This window comes from Amphiura filiformis, chromosome 9 (assembly GCF_039555335.1).
Source record: "Amphiura filiformis chromosome 9, Afil_fr2py, whole genome shotgun sequence".
NCBI lineage: Eukaryota > Metazoa > Echinodermata > Ophiuroidea > Amphilepidida > Amphiuridae > Amphiura > Amphiura filiformis.
The window spans coordinates 38368031-38389394 of record NC_092636.1 but is presented as its reverse complement, the minus strand read 5'-3'; the positions used below and the strand labels follow the sequence as shown (position 1 = coordinate 38389394).

General features: G+C 34.0%; 1 protein-coding gene across 6 annotated transcripts in view; it reads right to left on the bottom strand.

The window, feature by feature from the left end:
- LOC140160964 (glycine receptor subunit alpha-4-like) overlaps positions 1-21364 on the bottom strand; it is a 243472-nt gene that overhangs the window by 85130 nt on the left and 136978 nt on the right. Inside the window, exon 1 of one of the 6 annotated variants that reach the window (XM_072184318.1) lies at positions 6982-7564. The exons of 3 other annotated variants lie outside the window; for them this stretch is intronic. In XM_072184318.1, the coding sequence (XP_072040419.1) occupies positions 6982-7067 (86 nt within the window). In that variant the 5' untranslated portion in view covers positions 7068-7564. Of the gene's footprint in view, positions 1-6981; positions 7565-21364 lie in introns of those variants that run through there. 2 more of the 6 variants (XM_072184315.1, XM_072184316.1) reach the window with 2 other exon arrangements.

Below are 21364 nucleotides of genomic sequence, written 5' to 3'. Positions count from 1 at the left end.
TCAAGGTCTGGAGGTGGACTATTATCATCAATGGTTGCAGTCAATTAAAGCAGTTAAACACTGGGGTTTCCTATATAGCTGTAGAAAAACGTTTGGCCAATTATGATAATGCATTGTACATATGTAGGTCCATGACCCTTTTTTTAAACTGAATAGTTTTGATGATGTTGTTCGTATCGTATGCATTATGAATTCAATGCACGTAGTAGGTTTTACCCAATAACACAAAAATGCTTTAAACATTTAAAATGTTGATTATAAACTTTATTAAAACATTTTAAAATAACAATAAAAACATTCAACACTTGCTGCAAAACATATTCTAGCCAAATGCTTTTGATGGGTATTAATATATACTGCGCCCAAGTCAGTTGCATGGGGCTTGCGAATAATTATTCAGTAATTAAAAATGAAACCCATGTAATCGAGATGATCATCAAAAGAAATTGATACCCTTAACACCAACGATCAATAAAGAAATTATAGCTCCGAAGTAAAAAACAACAAAAACAAAAAACAACACAAAACACGCAAACTATTAGGCGATTTGTAAACTGGCGCATTCAAATCAGAGACATACTTGGTCTACTCACTTCGTCAAGTACGAGTATGTCATAATGTTTGCATTATATTTAATGTTATCACATGCAGTAACTGTTGTGTTTTCTGGAGAATAATCTCCAGCAATATTCTTCTTCTCAAGGGTACTGTACTGATACCGCATTGTGACGTTAGAACAAACTGAACTTCAGATGCAGACGTAGTGACATTAGACAATATTAGAACAATCCAGATTTCATTTTTTTTTTACAAACAGGTATACAAACAGGTATATTGGTTTAAACAACATTGCATGTCGCTTAACCACGGTAGTATTATGTATTTCTGTTTAATTATGGTGTTAGTGTCTCGATTTTTTTAAATTCTCAGTACAAATAAAAAGGGTATCGATATTATCTGACACAAATATATATTTTTTATATGTATGTATTACGTAATATTTTGTGGCAACTCAAGATCACATCGAAATGAAATCTGGAACCTACAATTTTAATACAAGTACTAAACGACTTCTGGAATAAATCAAAGACATATGGCACAATGCTCACAATGCAAAAATTGCATTACCATGGTTACCAATGGGTTTGGGTGCTTTATTTAAATGTACAATATGAATAAATAACAAGAGGACCTGTTCATAGACTATTTTAGTTGAAACTCCAATCGACATGTCAGTTTTGACGATGTACTTTTTAATCTTTTATGACTACCTAGACCTCAGTCGTCAATGAAAATGTAGATATGAAGAAACCAGTTGCTTTGTCAATTTATATCTGAGAAATAATTGAACCTTTGAGTCACACCTATAGCTAATAATTGTAGTTCTAAATTGGAATTGGTGACATTATACACATTAAAGTATAGGGGACTGTTTTTGTGGTGTGGACCAACAATTATTAGACACATCGTCCAGTGACCTTGAACAAACACCAAATTACATCATGTACATTCAAAGCCGTATCAGGAAAAATTAGTCCCGTTGCATGATTTCTCAAATTATATACCAATGGGTATCTTCTCTAGCATTTCGTCGAAAATTACAATTAGTTTCTGTCCGGGTAATCAATTTCTTCAGCTATTTGGCTTTCATTTGAAGCAAAAAAACCTTTGTTGCCACGGAAAGTGATATTCTTCACAGAAACTGACAATTTTAGAGCACTGCATCACCAGGCCCGTAGCCAGGTTTTTTTTTATTTGGGGTTGTGGAATTCTAGAATTTCGATATTTTTCTTAAATAAAATTGCTGCAAAAGAGGGATTAGACTCTCTAAAATGTAGTTTCTAGCTAATTTAATATAAAAAGTGATCTCTTGGTTATTTTTTCTTTTTAATTTGAAAAATATGGGCCTGTTCATAGACTTTTTGAGTTGAAATTCTATTCGACATGTCAGCTTTGACGATGTACTTTTCCATCTATTATGACTACCTAGATCTCAGTCGTCAACTAAAATGTAGATAATTATGAAGAAACCAGTTGCTTTGTCAGTTTATATCTGAGAAATAGTTGAACATTTGAATATTTGCCATTTTACTAACATTTGAAGAAATCACACTTGCTTTATAGGTAAGAAATGTAGTTCTAAATTTGAATGAGTGACATTGTACCCATTAAAGTACAGGGGACTGCTTTTGCGGTGTGACCCAACAATTATTAGACACATCGTCCAGTGACCTTGAACAAACACCAAATTACATCATGTACATTCAAAGCCGTATCAGGAAAAATTAGTCCCGTTGCATGATTTCTCAAATTATATACCAATGGATATCTTCTCTAGCATTTCGTCGAAAATTACAATTAGTTTCTGTCCGGGTAATCAATTTCTTCAGCTATTTGGCTTTCATTTGAAGCGAAAAACTGTTGTTGCAACAGAAAGTGATATTCTTCACGGAAACTGACAATGTTAGAGCACTGTATCACCAGGCCCGTAGCCAGGGTTTTATTAATTAGGGGTTGTGGAATTCCAGAATGTAGATCTTTTTCTGAAATTCTTACGTACAAAAGGGGAATTTAACTGTCTAAAATGTATTTTCTAGCTAATTTAAGCAGTTTAACATAAAAAGTGGTCTCTTTGTTAATTTGTCTTTTTACTTTGGATCTTCTTGGCTACCTGAAACGTAGACCGTTTGTCGAATTTTGGAAGGGTGCGGCATAAGATATTAAAATAAGTCTTAATCTATCATAGTAGTTTGATCTCCAAACCACTATAATCCGTAAAAGGTGTTTGTATGATTACGCTGCAATTTTGATTACATGATAGTAATTTTCTTCAATTGTTTTATTACTCCTTTGACAATTGCATTTTTAAACTGTTCTTTTTAATATAGACGTATCAATTAGAACGTATGTGAGATTAATGTAGGCCTACATACATGTACATGTAGGATGAGTTTGATTGCATTTCCACAAATTCTGTAGGACAAAATCAATGATGATCAAAATTTGACGTAGCCTGAAGAAACTATAATTAAACACAATTATTTTGTTGGTGCTCTCCCCTCGGATAAATGTGATGCTAATCATTGTAAAATTCCTGAGGAGAAAACTCTAAATTTCGATTACTTAGATTATGTATGCAATTTCTATATACATGATTCGTCCTAGTTTGTACTGGTCGCGAGAATTGGATTATTTACAATCTCTTGGAAATCATCCTGGTCTTAATATATCTGAACTACATTGTAACGTCACAAGGGCATGACCAGTGGAACCAGAGACCAGAGACCTTCAGGGCCATTCTCTGGTATCATTGAGCTCTGCCATGAAATCCTGGCATGAAACTTAAACATGTGTATAGCATTTGTAGCTATCTGTAATATTAAAGTTATTGACAAATCAAGTCACAGACAATTCAAATAACTTGAGCCTAAAACATTTCTTAACAATCTGTTTTATCCGACGTACTTTTCAACAGGTTTCAATGTGACGTTACGTTGGTGACGTCCCGGAGAATGTGCCCTTCAGAGACGATGAAATGTCCACTAAGTGGCGTGACTCACTTCTTTCTTCTTGTCTTTTTTCTAGTTTTTTAATTGTAAGGACAGGTGCAAACCCATTCAATCATTCGTCTTCAATCAGTTGACCACTTAACATGCTGATAGCAATGCTTTTAAGTTTGTTCGTAGATGTTTGGAATGTCAGTTCATATTCATGATGGTTCGATTTTGTCTAGAAATACGTGAAATGGGAAATCCATGCCTTTGTGCTTTTTTAAAAGCTCTTCCCGAGGGAAATGACGTAGAAATCTTCATGGCTTGCAAACAAACTGGGAGGGCCTCTCGGCCTATACACAAGTTTGGTAATTATATGTTACACTAGTTTGTATTGGTATATAAATTTACTTCGAGAGCAGATTCAATAGTTTTATTCGTTTCAAGCTGTGTTATTTTTGAGAGTTTATGATTTAGTTTTCATCGTTATTCATATGAGTTTTTTCATAAACTGAATTTGTGGGAATTTATCCAGCTGCACAATCTCCTAATGATTAATTTTTGATCAGCTTAATAGTTTTACCGTAATTACATTCATGTAAGCTTATGTTTATCACTCAAGTTTACTTCCCTTTCCACCTTTTCTCTCCCATTTTCATTACACCAGATTGTTCATCGTTCTGAAATGCAGTAATTTCTTCTTCTTACGGGTGCTTAGACATATACATGTATATTCTCAATTTCAATCAAGACGATGAGCGAGAAACGGATTTGAGTTAAGATACCTCGCAGTCATGTGGTAATTCTAATATCTTTTATACTTTCAACCTTTTGTGAATATTTCAGCGAACACACCTGCAACTGCTTATGTGATTAAACGTCCAAAAATACAACTTTACGAAATAAAGAAGACTGCTTTGTAGATTGAAGACAAATGTTGAGCTCTATATCTATTTGCTCAGACGAGTCTGCCAGCTTTGCCATGAATACCTTTCTTTTATCATCTTTATTAGTTTTCTGTTGTTTCCTTGGGACCCAAGATTGGGATACGTAATGAAAATAAGGTCTTGGACATTTCCTGATGAATAGAATAAGACAAACAGTCTCTACAGCATTCTTAGCAACTTGACCTAGTGAAATTACTACACTCCGGTTGTGAAAATAAACCATTAGACCGCGTATAGGCATTCTGCCTTTTGAATAATATCAACGTGATTGCTACTTAATTTGATTTGCTCTTTTCGTTTTATATTAATTTGTCGACTTTGAAAGAAATGACCTCAACGTTGTGCTGTTTTGATTGCTATATCTGATTACAATGTAAATATGAAATAGCCGATAAAATGTGAGAATACATATTCATGTTGGGTGCAAGAAAAGTTTTAAAATTCTTATATAATAAAACAAGTTCTTTATTCACACAGACGGTTCGCCTGCAGCTGAAAATAACATGGAAAGACGCAATGTCCCTTTATCTATCAGAATGTGGTATCATGTTTTCTCAGTCTTATTATTTCTCGCTATATCTACAGAGTTTCCTCGTATGTTGTCGGTATGCACCGCTGGGCTTTTGGAAACATTATATCCTCTCCACCACCATGTTGATTTTCATGTCATATAAAAAATCTGATCCGTCCAAAGGAGAGAGTTGAAAGTATTAAAGTAATAAAAAAATGCGTTCTGCTTGATTTCAACTATTTAGCAAACGTGTCACTGCTTTGTGCACTTATTTAATTATGATCATACAAACGAACGCTGCGCAGCGTTGACCGATCATCAGTTATTGCACATACTTTCATACATCCAAATATAAAGGAATGTCACAATATGATCAGAATGGAAATATTTGTGCTCGACAAAATATTAATTTGTTCAATAAGGCTGCGAAGGGAATACTAATATATTAAAGCAACGAACGCATTTTTCAATTGTGGAAAAAATTAGGAAATATAATTTATTTTGTTTTTACAAATTATTTTAAATATCGTAATATAGTAAAGAAAGTTATAAAAAATTGATATAGAAGTAACCCAATTAATCTGTCACCGTCCCATATTTTTTTAGTATAAACAAATACTTAAAAACTAGTTCATGACACATTTTAAAAGCCTTCTGCTAACAATAAACCTGTAAATAAGAGGAAAAATTGACGTTTACATATAGAGGAAAATCGAACAATTGACGGCATCGATCAATCAATGCAAGATTATAATAACGATTTATTCTTATATCGCTCATCGGTGTATATATTTCACATTAGCGATTCTGTCATAAAATCATCAACTATAAATGATACCTGATACACAATCAATTATGTCGTATGCATGGTAACGTCAACAGTGTTATATAAAATATTTTGCACTAGAATTATATCATTTTTATTTTTGCTTAGTTACACACTCTATTAATAAAATGATAAATGACTGAATATCATCCTTGGTAATGAATTCGTTATACAACTCTCGTTGTTTTAATTCGTTTGGTAAAGCTTAATTAAATCAATAGGATAATTTCATATTCACAAATAACTATCAAGTGTCCTGTTTATCAACTTTAGTATGCATATGAAATATATTAGATTGAATTCCCACCGGATATAATGGTTTAAACAAATAAAACTGTTCTACTTTTTCGTAAATAATCATCTCCCTTAATATCTTATTTATATGTAATACGATGCGAAAACAAAAATATATAGATGACTTTACGAATACAAAAGTGTGTTATTTCATTTTCACCTGTTCTTTACACATGACATTTTAAACACAAACGTTCTATCAGCGTATGTTTTCTCACATATACGATGTCCATATTTTGAAAACACGTTTCATTCTGCTCTAATTTCTAATATATTTCTATTCATGGGAATTCAATTTTTCCGCTGTAGCTGTTCACAAAAGTTGTCGCCTCCGGTTGCAACCAGCTCCTGGCAAAAACCACCCGGTCTTTTTTGTTAAGGTTACACGCCTTAGTTATTCAGTACATTCATGAAAAAATTAAGCAGGGAAAACGCGGGACGACTTGTAGCGGTTCAGTATCGATTTTAATTCCCTAATATTGGTTATAACGGGCCTATAGCCTCAAGGCATATAGAAAACTGTTTTTTTTTACCAAAGGTATTGTGTTTATTAAGTTCTATGCCGTACGTCTATTAACACTAGCTCGTACGTACCTAGCTTGCTGGAGAAAAATTTCAGCTTCGCTAGCATGACTGATATGATTAATTGTTTTTACTAGTAAAGATCACCATGGTACACGACTAAAGCATTAGGCAGATTCATCTACCTAAACAATAAAGAATATTAAAACGTTCACAACTAATTTGCAATTTGCTGCTCTCAATACTGTTTTTTCTGAAATACAAACGCAATGTGATACCTTCATTATTATATGATTTAGTTTAATGAAGACGCATTAAATAATTTTGTTGCTCTAACTAATTGTTCGTTATATAATACAAGAAAAAAATACAAAATGTTGTATTACTCACATGTATAGCGGGTCCATAGTTGGGTTATGTGCCAAAGATTGACGTATCAATAAAACTGTTAACATTGGCCAAAGTATTGAAGCCATTTTGTTGTGATTCCAATAGGCCTTTTCTTCCAATTCCGCGTATCACGGTGTTTGATGCTTGCACTTAAGGGAGTGTCAAGCCAGCAATTGAACGTTGTGGCAATACCTGGCGCTACAATCAAATAACGTTGCCTGATCTATACGTGCTTGTATATAAGAACAGGAACGACACAATGGGGCCCCTTCAAATGCAAATCGCAAGGTGCCAATATGTGTGGAATCGATTCGTGGTCGCTATCCACTATATACGCCAGTGCAGTACCTTAGAGAGATGCTGAGTCGACATTTATATTTGGTAGACTACCATTCGCATTGGACAGTCAGGTGGTAATAATTTTGGATTAAGAAGTAGATATAAAACTCGGTATTCATACCAATAAATGTATCAGGGGGCTCGCGATAGGTTTTTTGCCTGGTTGTAATAATGTTCTGACATCATAATAATTGCCAATGCCATTTTGAAAAGTGGCGCTGTTTATCTTACGCGGTGAAGGTAAATAGTGCCTCAATATTGGGCAAGCAAAGCTAAGCAATAGACTCGTTTCCTCATTGAATTCTGACAGTATGATGTACAACTTCAACGCGTTTACGAATGCAAGATCTGACAACTTAGCCATGTTATGTACAGATCGATGTCAGGACGCTGCAGGGGTTTCATTTTCCCCAAGAGTCATGAGATCTTGGCTTCCCGGTTACATCTAAAAGGAGTAAAGGTGGCTATTATTATAGATATAAGGGCGACACATATGACGAGAGCACTTGCAATTACTACTCAGGGAATTTCACTCCACATTTTATGCCCAGGGGCGTTAATATTCATATGTTTTCTAAAAGAGATTTTTTTATGCAAGATAGGGGAAGGTGAGATTATAAAACGTAAGCAAAGCTCTTCAAATTAGGAAAGGCTTATGTAAGATGCATATAAATTGCCCTTAAACGAGCCCTTTGAGAACACCATGATGACTCGTATCCACAAGTTAAAGTGTAGCATCCGTGCTGCATTTATACTGCAATAGTATGTGGAACATGTCTAGACGATTGGAAATATAGTCCTTCGTAAGTGGTAACAAAAGATAAAATACGAAGACCGGCATTCATTGAATGCGACCAGGCAATGCTTAGAGCGCTTGAACAAGACTAAGGAAATCGGACCAACAACATTTTACTTTCCTAAGAACAAAATTAAATAATCCGCTGTTGCTGCTGGGACCCATGATGGAACGCAAATATTTGAATTAAGAAACCCTACGAGGGAATCATATGGTTGAACGTTGCAAAGGCCCGCTTTTTATAAACCAATAAATCCAAGCTTTTCAGACATCCTAAAAGAGTGTATCTATAACTATGTGATACTCAATTAAGCTCTTCTTCTCCTTCTTCTACTTCTTTTTCTTCTTGTTCTTCTTTTTTCCCTCCTATATAATTTTGTCTCCTTGTTAGTTGTGTGTGTGTATATTGTGTTTCGTATTTGTGTGGTCTGTTCATACGATACTGTGCGGGTGCCCAGTCACTGGTAAGAGCACCCTGCTTGACTATCTTGTATGTTGCATACATAATACACATCACAAAATTAGTAACTACCGACTTAGTGGTAGAACACAACCCAAACTCTGTATCAAATTCTAAAACTGTCCTAACAAATGGAAGTCCAACATTCAGCATGACATCATATCTATAGGTATTTCATCTTTTGTATCAATTACCTATAAAACAATATTATCATTGTCGCGCTTTGAATAAAATTACTGAAGCTTGTAAAGTTCTAAAATACCAGTACTTACGCCAATGCAACATGATATTCTTAGTATGTATTGATGACAGGGTACCCTGGTTAGAAAAGCAACAATTCAAATTGCCTTAAGTGCAACTTAGGGATCGGCCTCTCTTTCGATGAAAGGGTCATCATGCCATCAATCATTACACTATTGACACAAAAACAATCGAGGAACCAAACTATGCAGTTTTTTTTGCTATGTCAGTTTAAGGGTTTGAATAGCCGTGTTCCATAAAAAGGCACTTATTTTTTGTGATGTATTTATTTTGGGCTATTCCAGTTGAAATCCACAGGGGAGTATGAATTTCAGATGGAATGAGCACACTATGCAGCTCCATTTGAATTTCATACACACCCTCTGAGAAAGATTCAACATGAATCTTCGTCGGAGGGAGAGTGAGTTTCAAATGCAGCTGCTAGTGTGTTCATTCCATTTGATATTCATACTCCCTCTGTGGAAAATATTTCCAAAATCTTCCACAGGGGTGGTGTGGATTTTAAATGGAATAGCCCATTATGCGTCTGTTAGATTGAACCTGAATTGGAATCCCAACGGAATATTTATCTACACAATAACACACTCTAAACAGGCTTTTATTAAGATTGCAATTGCATTACTACGAATGGACGGACACATTTAAGTCAGTAACACAACCGATAATAGGTAATTGCAGCTACATAAGCTTACAAATATTGGTCATTATATTAGCAGTGAGTAGGGTACTAACCATGTAATCTGATATCGGCAATGTGAATACCATAGACGCAATTTCTAAAGTGCACTTTTTATTGAATCAATTTGTGTTATAGGTAGCATTAACAAGATTCAGTGATGACATTGGATCTTCTATATACATGATGCTGCCCTGGAGAGTCACGTTAAGGTGCTTACAATTGGAAAGGTTTGCAAACACTTCTATATGACAATTAACATAAATAAACATCATAAATCATTTCCAGATATTATACGGGTTATAATTTCATAGGCATTTTCCCCCTAACAATACGTAAACGTCTTCTTATGAATATGACCATATAATTTTAACGCAAATGATAGTATTTTGAAATAATAGACTTGTTGCCAAAATAAGATAAATGCAGATTTCTGTTTAGTTATCAAAACATTCTATATATGTAATTAAATTTGAACATACTTGTTAACCTTCACTTTATGTCAAAATACCGCACCTCACTTAGTTCCATTAACTTGTTTTTGGAAAGTGGTGTTAACGTGTTAAAGCATTTAAAATGAAATCCTCATTATATTTGTGTTAATAAAAGTGTAAAGTGTTAGCACATAATTGTTAATATTTTAACACAAATGTTAATATTTTAACACATTAACGGTTTAACATGTTTAAAAAGTGTTGCTCAAATAGTGTTAATGTATTAACACTTGTTTTTGCAGTGTATATATATTATTAAAACCATACTTGTTAACCTTCACTTATGTCAAAATACCGCCCTCACTTAGTTCCATTCTTCTACTTTGAAATCCTACAATATTTGGTATCTCTACAGAAGCCTCTGAATGAGTATATTTTCAGCTGATGTCATTCAAGAGTATAAATTGCCAAGTATCTAACATCAATGGTGGTATTTCGTTCCACAACCGTGAAAGGTTATCGCCGTAAACGGCTGATGAGTTGGAAATCCTACACTCCTATAGAAAGTCCCTTGTGCTAGCCCTGCCTACACTAATAATAAGCGTTCAACCAGTTCAATTTCCTTTTCACGTTTCATGTTCTCAATCATCCACTCTACTTTTGTGTTACCAAAATAGAACATGCTTGAAAATGATTGGTAACCATTCGTTTCCGATGGTACACAAGACTGAGACATTGGGAGTTACAACTAAATTTACCTATTATGACATGATTTGCAACTTGATGAAAATAAAACCATATACAAACAATGATATATATTCATACGTAGCGGTAAAATGTAAAATTTTGCTTCATAAATATACAGTACATTATACCTTGGTTATTCCAAGTTGATCCAATGTTGCATCTATAGAGTGAAGTTTTTCAAGACACATCGTCACATCGAAAAAAGATGGGCCTCAAGGAAGAACAGATGATTAATTGTGTTTTCAACTGATTGAGGTTTAAGTCAAACAAACAGGTTAAACAAACAAGATGAACATTTCTTACTGATGTTGCTTTAATAAATTCCTTCAAAATTAGAAACAATAAACAACGTTAAAAGATTTTTAAAAAAAGAAGGATCAAGATCAGGCATTTCGCAGAGGTAAAAAACAATACTGATGTTGCTTTTGCAATAGTGATTATTCCGTCGACTTGTTAAAACATAGAATAACTTGATATAACGTTAAAAGATTTTTTTAAATTAGAAGTAGATCAAGACCAGGCCTTCTAGCAACATGTGGCCATTTTGCAAGAAGCCTTAAATGTAAACAAAAGAACATCAATTTTCTTGATGGCTTGCATTGTTGTTGTTATTCCCGGCGCTTAAATAGAAATGAGGGAACAAATTACATATATACGTAGAATTAATGAGATAATGAGATATATAATAATATTTGAAACAAAATTAAACAGAAAAGGAAAACACGAATGACTTAAAATCTCACCATTCCACCAACTTAAATACATGTATGTTAAGTTGGCAATCGAGTTCAAGAGCAGGTTGTATCACAACTATCTGTTACCTTTGCCAATTATGTTGCGCCATCTTGGAGCCGTTGTTCCTAAATTAGTTTTAACACTATAAATCTGAGAAACCCTATTTTAAATGTAATTTAACGCGACAGGCTATGGCAATCTAGTCATTCGATAATCTTTAAATTATTCCCTTCGTCCCATCTTTCTCTCTCGCTCTCCCCTTCTCCATCTCTCTCCCTCTCTCTCTCTCTCTCTTGTCCTTTTCTCCTCTATGGTTATTTTTCTCACTCTTTTGTTTTCTCTCCTTGCAGTTTCATAATGAGCTATACAATCAGTTTCATACAATATGTACACTGTCTCTCCTACCTTATATTACCATTGCACGCTTTCTTTTAGATTTTTTAAAACCCATCAAAAATTTAACAAAAATCATTTCTTAAGTGATTTTTAAACAAAGTTTTCACGACATAATTTGTGGAGGTCGGTGGCCTGCACAGGTTTAACATTCATATTTTGCCTTTTAGATTCGTTTCGAGGATTCATCCGTTTGAGTCTTTTCAAACATCCTTCATGTTAACATACATGTAATTATTAAAACTACATAAAGCTTTTAAGCTCGTTACACTAACGACCACTATCATGCTTAATATTTATATCAAACACATAGTCGTAAATTTCCGAATATTTTCTCGCATAATGTTCACTTTAATGAACATTATATTTACACGATGAAGACATCCATTCCTTGTCAACTGCAGGTGTTCACTAGGCTATTCCGGTTGAATTACCTACACCCCCTATGGAATACATGACTATAATTTCCCACTCAGGGGTGTAGATTTCAAATGGAGTCACCCATTCAGGTAACCCCATTTGAAATTCACACTCCCTGTGTGGGAGATTAAGGTCATGTCTTCCATAGGGTGTATGGATTTCATCGGCAATAGCCTATTTCTGGTAAATGTATATGAGATGTATACTTCCCAACCGGGTTACTTTTAATAAATCGCTTTTTCTAAAACTATGATTGATGGTGCCACATTATGTTAAATAATACTTATTATTATCAGCATTTTGAACTATGCATTTATTCACATTGGTGACCCACTTCAACTATTTATAATTTTGGGGCAAAATGTGATATATTTTCAAAATTTAAACGGGCATTTCGATCCACAACATTATCCCCATTTCTCAAAAACACTTGAGATTTTTTATATCACTGCCTCTGGCTACAAATGTTTATGTACAAAATTGTTTTTGAAGATTAATTCATTTAGCTAAGATATCGTGAAATTTCGTGCTGATATTTTACCAGAACGAAATTACAACACATTGCCTATGGAGCAGTAATACACATAATCACGCATTCGCTCGGAATCAACTGAAATTTTTAACTTTTTCGTGGATATCTACTGAAGAATATCATAAAAAGAGGATGCTCGAAATACCCTTTAAACAACAACAACTTGCAACATCATTAATAAACTCTTTTGTCAAGTCCCTTAACGATACCTATGACTCGACCCTCATTGCAACTTAACTTTTGTCACTTCTATTGACTCAAGATAGAAATCGTAGCTGTTTCAATGGCGTGTTTCTATGAAAGACATAAATGAACGATGAATGATGCAATGGCATGTATCCAAAGACCATGTCCTCTACGGTCGAAAGAAAGAGTAATAGGTTGCAGAATAAAGCTGCACTGTCGTATCTGAAAATCATCCACTTATCGTCTTGTAGCACTTATGTCAGGATATGGAACGTCAAGTCAAGTTATACAAGTGTAAAAATCACTTTGAAATAATGATGCTTCTTGTCTTAAAATAAAACGTGATAATCATCCTTAAGTAAAATCAACGTGTGCCGCCATTTTATATTACATAAATCAACACATTTCAATTTCAATGTTCATTGTACTTCTATATTTATATAACAAAGTGATTGTTCTGATTAATTGCAGATGTAACATTGCGACAGAAAATGGGCTAATAATTATTTTCAACAATTTTCATTCTTCAGTTAATTTATTATCTTAGTTTACAAAAAGAGTCTTAGAAATTAATTTGAATTCAATCAGTTTTTGCACTAACTTCAAAAATTCTTTAAAATATTTCAAAAATGTATTAAAAAATCAGGTGTTTTATTATTTAACGTGAAAAAGAGCAGTCATTTTGAAATTAACGTCCTCTCTTATAGCCTACCCGCCAATCATGTGACACATTATGTTCGGAATCCCTACAGGAGAGAAGCTAACATTTCTTTACATAGAACACACTTGATTACATTTGGCATTTGGAGTTTCACACTGGCTGAATTTATCCGCCTATTTCCATGTAGATTAAACACCAGCAGCAATGTAGTTAACTACATTGCAACCCAGACGCATTCGTTATATTGACAAGCTTACCAATGTGTAGCATGTATAGGTAGTTGTAAGCCACTTGATGTGATTATAATAACAACAAAATCCCAGCTAAAACTTAATTATTTATGACTTCGATGTATGTCTACAAACTTGTAATTTCCACACTTGTTGAAAAGTTACTCATGTTTTTATTTATATGAAGGAAAATTAGACGATTAGTCTGTAATAGAGGTCAGGTTAGAGTAAATAATTAAACAAAACATAGTATCTCACTAATTGACCCAGTAGGTCTAGGTACTTGCAAAAGACGTTTTTGTTTTGTCCGTCTAAAGCCCTATATAAAGTGTTCAACTGATGTTCACTTTTGGATCTTTTATTTATTTACCAAAAATTCAATGTTCTTTCAATATCGTGTACATGTTTTTTAGGAAAACAATTCCTCAATTTCAATACATATTCCAAACTGAATCATAACAAAGGAACCAAAAAAATGCACCTCTATATCATTTAGTTAACAAGTTGCCGTAAATTTATCATATCGATGAACCTCTTATTTTCATGTTGCACCGCTAATCATGCTAATTTGGAAAAGAAAGTGTCTTTTCATGCTAGCCATAAATATTGCCACATTATGTAACAAATATGAAGCCTCTTCCCATAAAGCAGTTAAGATTAGCCTAATGACAGGGCGAATGGGTGTTTAATTGGTTGGTAACATACCTTAGGATACGAGAATTTGAAATGGTCAAAGTGAAAACAAAATCATATACACGGAGAGGGGAATTTGGTCCAGATAATATAATACCCATAAGGTTATTGGGGCAACATGGTTCATCTCCTGGTATGGGTTGGGTATAAATCAGAAAAGAGATGACGGAGAAAGTTGCAACCAAAGTGATGATAGGAAGACAACCACAGGAAAGAAGGCATGATTCTTCAAAATTGATTACGAAATGAAAAACGGCGATCCCAAACAAGCTGAAATCTTCAACTGTAAAAGATAATGACTATCTGCATTAAAAGAGCTTAGTGATATTTGAAGTATTTATTTCAAACCGTGTTAAGTCCACACAATACCAAGAATGTATCTGATTCCCCTGTGCGATATTGCAATGGGTTTTGATGCTATCATAGGTATTATAATTTCGGTTGGATGCAAACTTTACAAAGCAAACAGTGGATGGATGCACAGTAACAATACTGTTTGAGGCCTATTTTTTTCCAAAACACCAACAAAAATTAGGTCTTTTTGGGAAAAAATCCATATCTTCAATATGAAAAAACAATTGTCTCGCATATTGTTACATGCACTTTTGTTATGACTAATCATAAATTTATAAAATTTACTTGATGGTACAACTCATTGTTGCAAATGTCAAATTTGTCAAAAATTGTGATTGTATCACACAAATAAATGAAACATGGGGTTGTGGACTTAACACGGTTTGAATGAAAATAGCTCTGATGTCATTTACCGCGTTATGGACACAAAAGCGCAGGTTTTGGGATTACAGAATGCAAATCCGTTTTGCGGTAGTCTCAACCAATGACCTATTAGTCTTATCACTGCAGTTGATTATTTTAGTGTTTTTCAGTCTAGAACCCTCAGAAGACTCATGCCTTCTTTCACTGTGGCTCTCTTCCGATCAACATTTCTGTGCAACCTTCTCTCCCCTCACCAGTTTGTGGACACCTTACCGAAACCAAATACACCCTTTGGCTCCAATACGGAAGCCTTCTGGATATTCTCAGAATCAAAAGCCTACCATACTTATATATTTTGTACTGAGGCCATTTTAAGCTCTTGTAACGTGGGTACATTACCAAATTGAACATTGAACACCCTTTCGCCATATCACTACTGTGAACTCTTTTATGGAAAAGAACCTTGACATCGTTAGAATCAATAGGACCGATTGAGTGTCACCACTTTTTTGAGGATGTTGCGATACTGCAACACGTATCGCCAGTGTAGAAAATGTATTGTTGGCTTTTCAAGATGTTGGGTGTAAGGATTGAAAAATACCATTTTCATATCATTTCTTAACAGCAATTCACTTTTTAATAACACAACTATACCGAAACTGTATAGACAAGCCACTTCGTGATTCCAAACGAGTTAAAGTTTTCTCCATTTTACAGATTCTGTTCATTAAAATGGTATATGATCTGATACCATTTTGGCATGATTGAACTGTTTTAAAGCATGGCCCAAAGCGGTGTGATAAAATATATATTTAGAAAAGGAAACCAATGGTGGATGCGTATACTACAATATCTATGTCGGTCATTCATCTTTGTCTCCGTAAATATTAATCAAAAATATAGTCTAATTTTACACATTTGTAATTTTAAATGGCTGGTTATTCATTCAAAAAATAATCTGTTATGTGTAAAATATATTTGCTAATGCAAATATGTAAGTACTATTTGTAACAATTTGCCATTCCTTAATTTTCCATTACAAGCGTCATTTGTGTCAACAACAAAAAAACAATTTATTGAGTCGAAAATTAAAAAAATGTCATCATTATAAATATATTTTTATGACAAAAGATTATTTTTTGAATGACTAACCTGTCATTTAAAATGAAGAATTTTTAATTTGTCAAATTAGACTACATTTTTGATGGTTTATTACTGCAATATACCCACTCTTCTCTGCGTAGCGTCATAGGGGCACGGGGGGCACGTGCCCCCTCCCCAATCGATTGTAAAATTTAGAAAATCCCATAGGAAAATTGCCGAAAAATGGCATGTGCCCCCCCCCCCCATCGGACCCAGTGTCCCCCATCATGGTTGGAGCCGCCAGTGGCTATAAAACTGCTTTTCTGCCTTTTGTTTTCTTACTAAATTTATATGCATTTCTACCATAAGGGGTCGGACGTGATATCACCATTTTGTATGTCGCCATTAGATTAAAACGTTAAAAGGTGAACTACCTCACTAAACAAACAAGCGATGGTAAAGCCACATTGACATCATTAGTGGTATTTATATGCACAGATGAACATCTTATGACTAAATACCCAAATGGGAATTGCAAACACAAACAATTTGTATGCAATTAAACTAAGTTTCTGTATTTATAGAAAGATTATAAGTGAGACAGGACAATTTGTATGCAATTTAGATAAGCTTCTGTATTAATAGAAAGGTTATGAGGGAAACAGAATCCACCATAATGATGCCCTGAATATTAATAAATGAAACATACAATTTGTGATACACTATACGGTACTGAACTATGTAAGATCAAGGTAGAAGACATAGATGGACGGGAATACAGAAAATGAATAAGCTTCGTGATTCTAATAAAAATCTAATATAAGATATAATTCTCGATAACTTGCAGGTGATGGAGCCCTCTATAGTAAGGTTTTTGATAAACCGACATAAAGTTTATTGTCCGAGAAACCTGGTTTTTCGATCGAAAAAAAAACAACCTTTTTCAAAAAAAGTTTAAAAAAAGTAGGTTTTCTATTATTTTGACAAATCAGGTTGATTGATTGATTGAATTTATTTTAATTAACAACATTAAAAGATAACAATATTGCACACAAGTTTAGACATCTTTAAAAGATTACAATTCCATACTTAAGTTAAAAAAGGATCACCCATGAAAGTAATAAATAAATAATACTTGGAAAGGGGCTAAAATTAAAAAAGACAGGCACAGATTTGAAGGAAAAAATATCAAACATCATAAAAAAATTAATTAAAGTTGCTCTACTACTGTTGAATTGCACGTACAAAGAAATAAGATAAATAATAAATGACTGATGCAGTTTCCAAAGTCAATGCATTTTTAGCCAGGTGGTTTTTGATTGCACACTTGAAGTGATTTAAATGTTTGATTTTTTTTTTAATTGGGAGAGAATTCCTGTCTTTTATTGCACTGAAGTCAAAATGTGGAAGTAGCAACACTTTTGATTTTAGGAACTCTGAAATTATATGTGCTGCAGGGAGATAAATAAACAGGTACACTGGGTGGGCAAATGCCAACCCAGTAAATTATTTTGCCCAACTAGTCAATTCAACCTGCCCATTGCCCAAAAATGACCATCCAGTAATTATTTTCCCACACTGTTAGGTTAGGGGTTAGGGTTATGGTTAGCATTTCTCCCTATTCCAGAAAAATACAGAACTATTTTTTGGGGATTACAAAATATTATCCTGTTTTGCCAAATGAAACACAGCTAAATCATAATCCTTTAGTTAGTCCTAACTAGCAATAAAAGTCAAATTTTAACATTTGGTCAATGTTTGGAAATAAGGGCCAAAAACATGCATTTTTAGGGTGTTTTTCGTATGCTGTGACAGTCAAGCCTAAAGACTTGTACTAAGACTCATTTCAGTGTGTGCATGCTAATTTTTGGAAAAGATATATTTCACTCTTATAACCAACCATTTAATTAGAGTAACATAAAAAAGTGAAAATTAGAGCAAAATTCTGGCATATGCTCAAGATTTTGAATGCTTAGACTTGTTACAAGTCTGTGATTTTTGTGACTCGATTGTCAGAAAACATGCCGAAAATGAATGTTTTTGGCTCTTTTTTCTCCAGTTAGGACTAAATGAATGATTAGGATGGAGCTATATCTTTCATTTGGCAGAACTTGATAATATTTTTTTAATCCCAAAAAATTAGTGCTGTATTTTTCTGGAATGGGGAGTAGGGTAAGGTTAAAGCTTAGGATATAGGGCCTATGACTTTTTTTAGTCACCATAGGACTAGCAAACTTTAGGACCAGCTAATCATAATGAAACGACATGCAATTTAATCCTAACGACAGATACCTGGATATCTCTATTGTGTATGTTATAGATACACAAAATAATTTTGCATACTGAAAAATATGTGAAAGCAGGGAGAGGTTAACACTTATAACAAAGTAAGAGACTTGACTATGCAAAAACAACTTACGGAACCAAAGGTACATGTAACGTCTGTTTTGTGGGTCAATGATTTGTTTCAGAACAAGATGTAACCATCTCATGTTATTAAGGTACTAGGAAATTACTCAGAGCAACTAATGAATAAGGGCTAATTTGTCTTGACTTGCCTGCTTTACCTGAAACGTGTAAGAACGATTGAAAAAGATAACCTACCCCGGTCAAGACGAAATACAACAGATTTAGAAGCGTTGTACGTTAACCTTACGAATGTATGCCATGTTTGATGAAAGTGCATTAACGAGGTTGTTGGGTAGGTTCGGGTGTGATGATGGGTGCATAAATGCGGTATGGGGGTGGGGGTGAGCATAGTTATCTTGTTTGTATGTGTATCCGAAGTCTTTGGTTTTTTTATCTATACCTTTCAAATATAACGTGGTACTTAATTCCTAGCATTAAAAGTGCTTTTTAATTAAAATGTCAGTACATTGTATTTGAAGATGATTGCTACCGTGAATATCATTGAGCACTAATGTTCCGAAATAAACGTAAAGTCACTCGAAGGCCACCGACTGACAATATTAACGTCATGTTCTTCACCATTAAATGAAAGTTGCATTAATTTCCGTGTATTCTTTGGTTCAAGCTAAGTGGATTCCTGATCAATACACATGCCTCCCTTTAGGACCGGTACGACCTATATCTCGTCGACAGCAGGTGTTGAAGTATCTGTATTTGACGTGTATTCGAGAGCGACGCCGCCAGGAATAAACACTAGGTGATTCCTCTCTTGAATTTACATTATTGACTTTAGTTCCTTAAACTCATGTACTCACACGTTTATATTAATGCAGCTTGTATACCTATAAAAAGTACTGAGTTTATAGGAAATTGCATTAAATGCTCAATACGTTGGACGTACATTACGATTTGAAACCATGACTACAGATTTTTAATATAACAGAACAGATTCTGCACCGTGGACTCTGCAAGCGGACTCACCAACACCACACATACTAAAAGTATCTGCACAAACCCCTTATCAAACAATACAAAAGGCAGGACAACGGACACTTGCTTTTAACAGACAACCTGTCTCTCATAGTGCTGTTTTCAGTAACCGAGGATCCGAACAAAATAAATTTGATACGTACCGGTGACAATGAACTGCATCATTTACATTCACAAAATATCAACTTCACTGTATGCATGTCATTCCTAGACATGTTTTGAATTACTCGAATGTAAGTTCATACTTTTAGCACTACAATTTCAACTAACCGTGAATCTAAACAAAAGGACAAGTCCAATACAACATCATAGCACTTCTTTTCTGATGCAGATGTTCAAGGTCATTTAAATTGTTGTGCTGAAAGTCAGTTTAAACTTTGGGAAAATGTTTTGAGTTGTCTTGTAAGGCAAATGTTTGCAATTTCGAACAAAGCCAGTGTGTTTTTCACACGTAATATTTATGTTAACATTATGCTTTTAAATTAAGCTTTTGCTTAATACCCACAAAAGCAAATACATCATTATAAAGATGTTTTAAGAAAATGCTACTTTAAGTATCTTTAAATTGACTTTCGGAAAGAGTTTGGTTATTTATCATTGGCCTGAAATGTTTAAATGGGTACGTTTCATGTCTGGGAAGGTAACAGAACTGGTCAGTAGGTGTTATTGATCATACAGGATCGACTCCTTTACTTTTTTTACCTTACTTTAAGGGATCTAAAATGAATATTGCGTTTCGACAGTTATCTGCTTTCAAAATATCAAATAATTTTCATTTTTGAAAATCACAATATAATACAAATTTTATGATTATAAAAATTTGTATTTTCAAATTTTTGATATATGACAGTCCTCGAAGTAAATTATATAAATCTTCATATATTCTCGTCATATTGAAGATATGGATTTTTTCCCCAAAAGACCTAATTTTTTTTGGTGTTTTGGGAAAAAATTCAGATCATCAATACGAAATTGCTTTCAGTACTGTTAAATATCAAAATATCAAATGGTGAAAAAATCAAAATTGTATATCAGAATGACATTCTTCGTATTCAGCAAAATAAATACTGAGATGTTTTAAGAAAATGCTTTTACTTTAAATTGACTTTAGCATTGTAAACATCCAGTAGGTGTTATTGCAGCAACAATACGTTTACCAAAATATAGATTATGTACTATTTTGTATCGTCAAGGAAAGCAGAGAAATTGCTTTCATACACCAAATACATTTTTCCAAAGCATGTACAGATCAACGTAGACACTTGTTATTTTATTGTAACTTTTTATTCTATTAACGTAGTGTTTTAAATGCATTAAGTAACATCGAAACTAGCAGGAAATAAAGTTTCAATGTCTAGACGGAAGGTACAATGTGTCTTTTGATAGACCTGTTGTGAACTTGATATGATTAGCGATCGGTAAGTCTATCCAGGCTGGCTAGCAGGCAATTGATTTCTGTGCCAATGTGCAAAACATTCTCCTTCTGGCCCTTGCGGGGCTGACGTTTTCACAGGGTGTTTTTTGTGTGTGTAGAGTTCAGAAAACTCGCGAACGTCCAAGGCGTTTTCATTATGATTTCCCATGGATGCTAAATACTTCTACAATCTTTGTCCTTGTATGT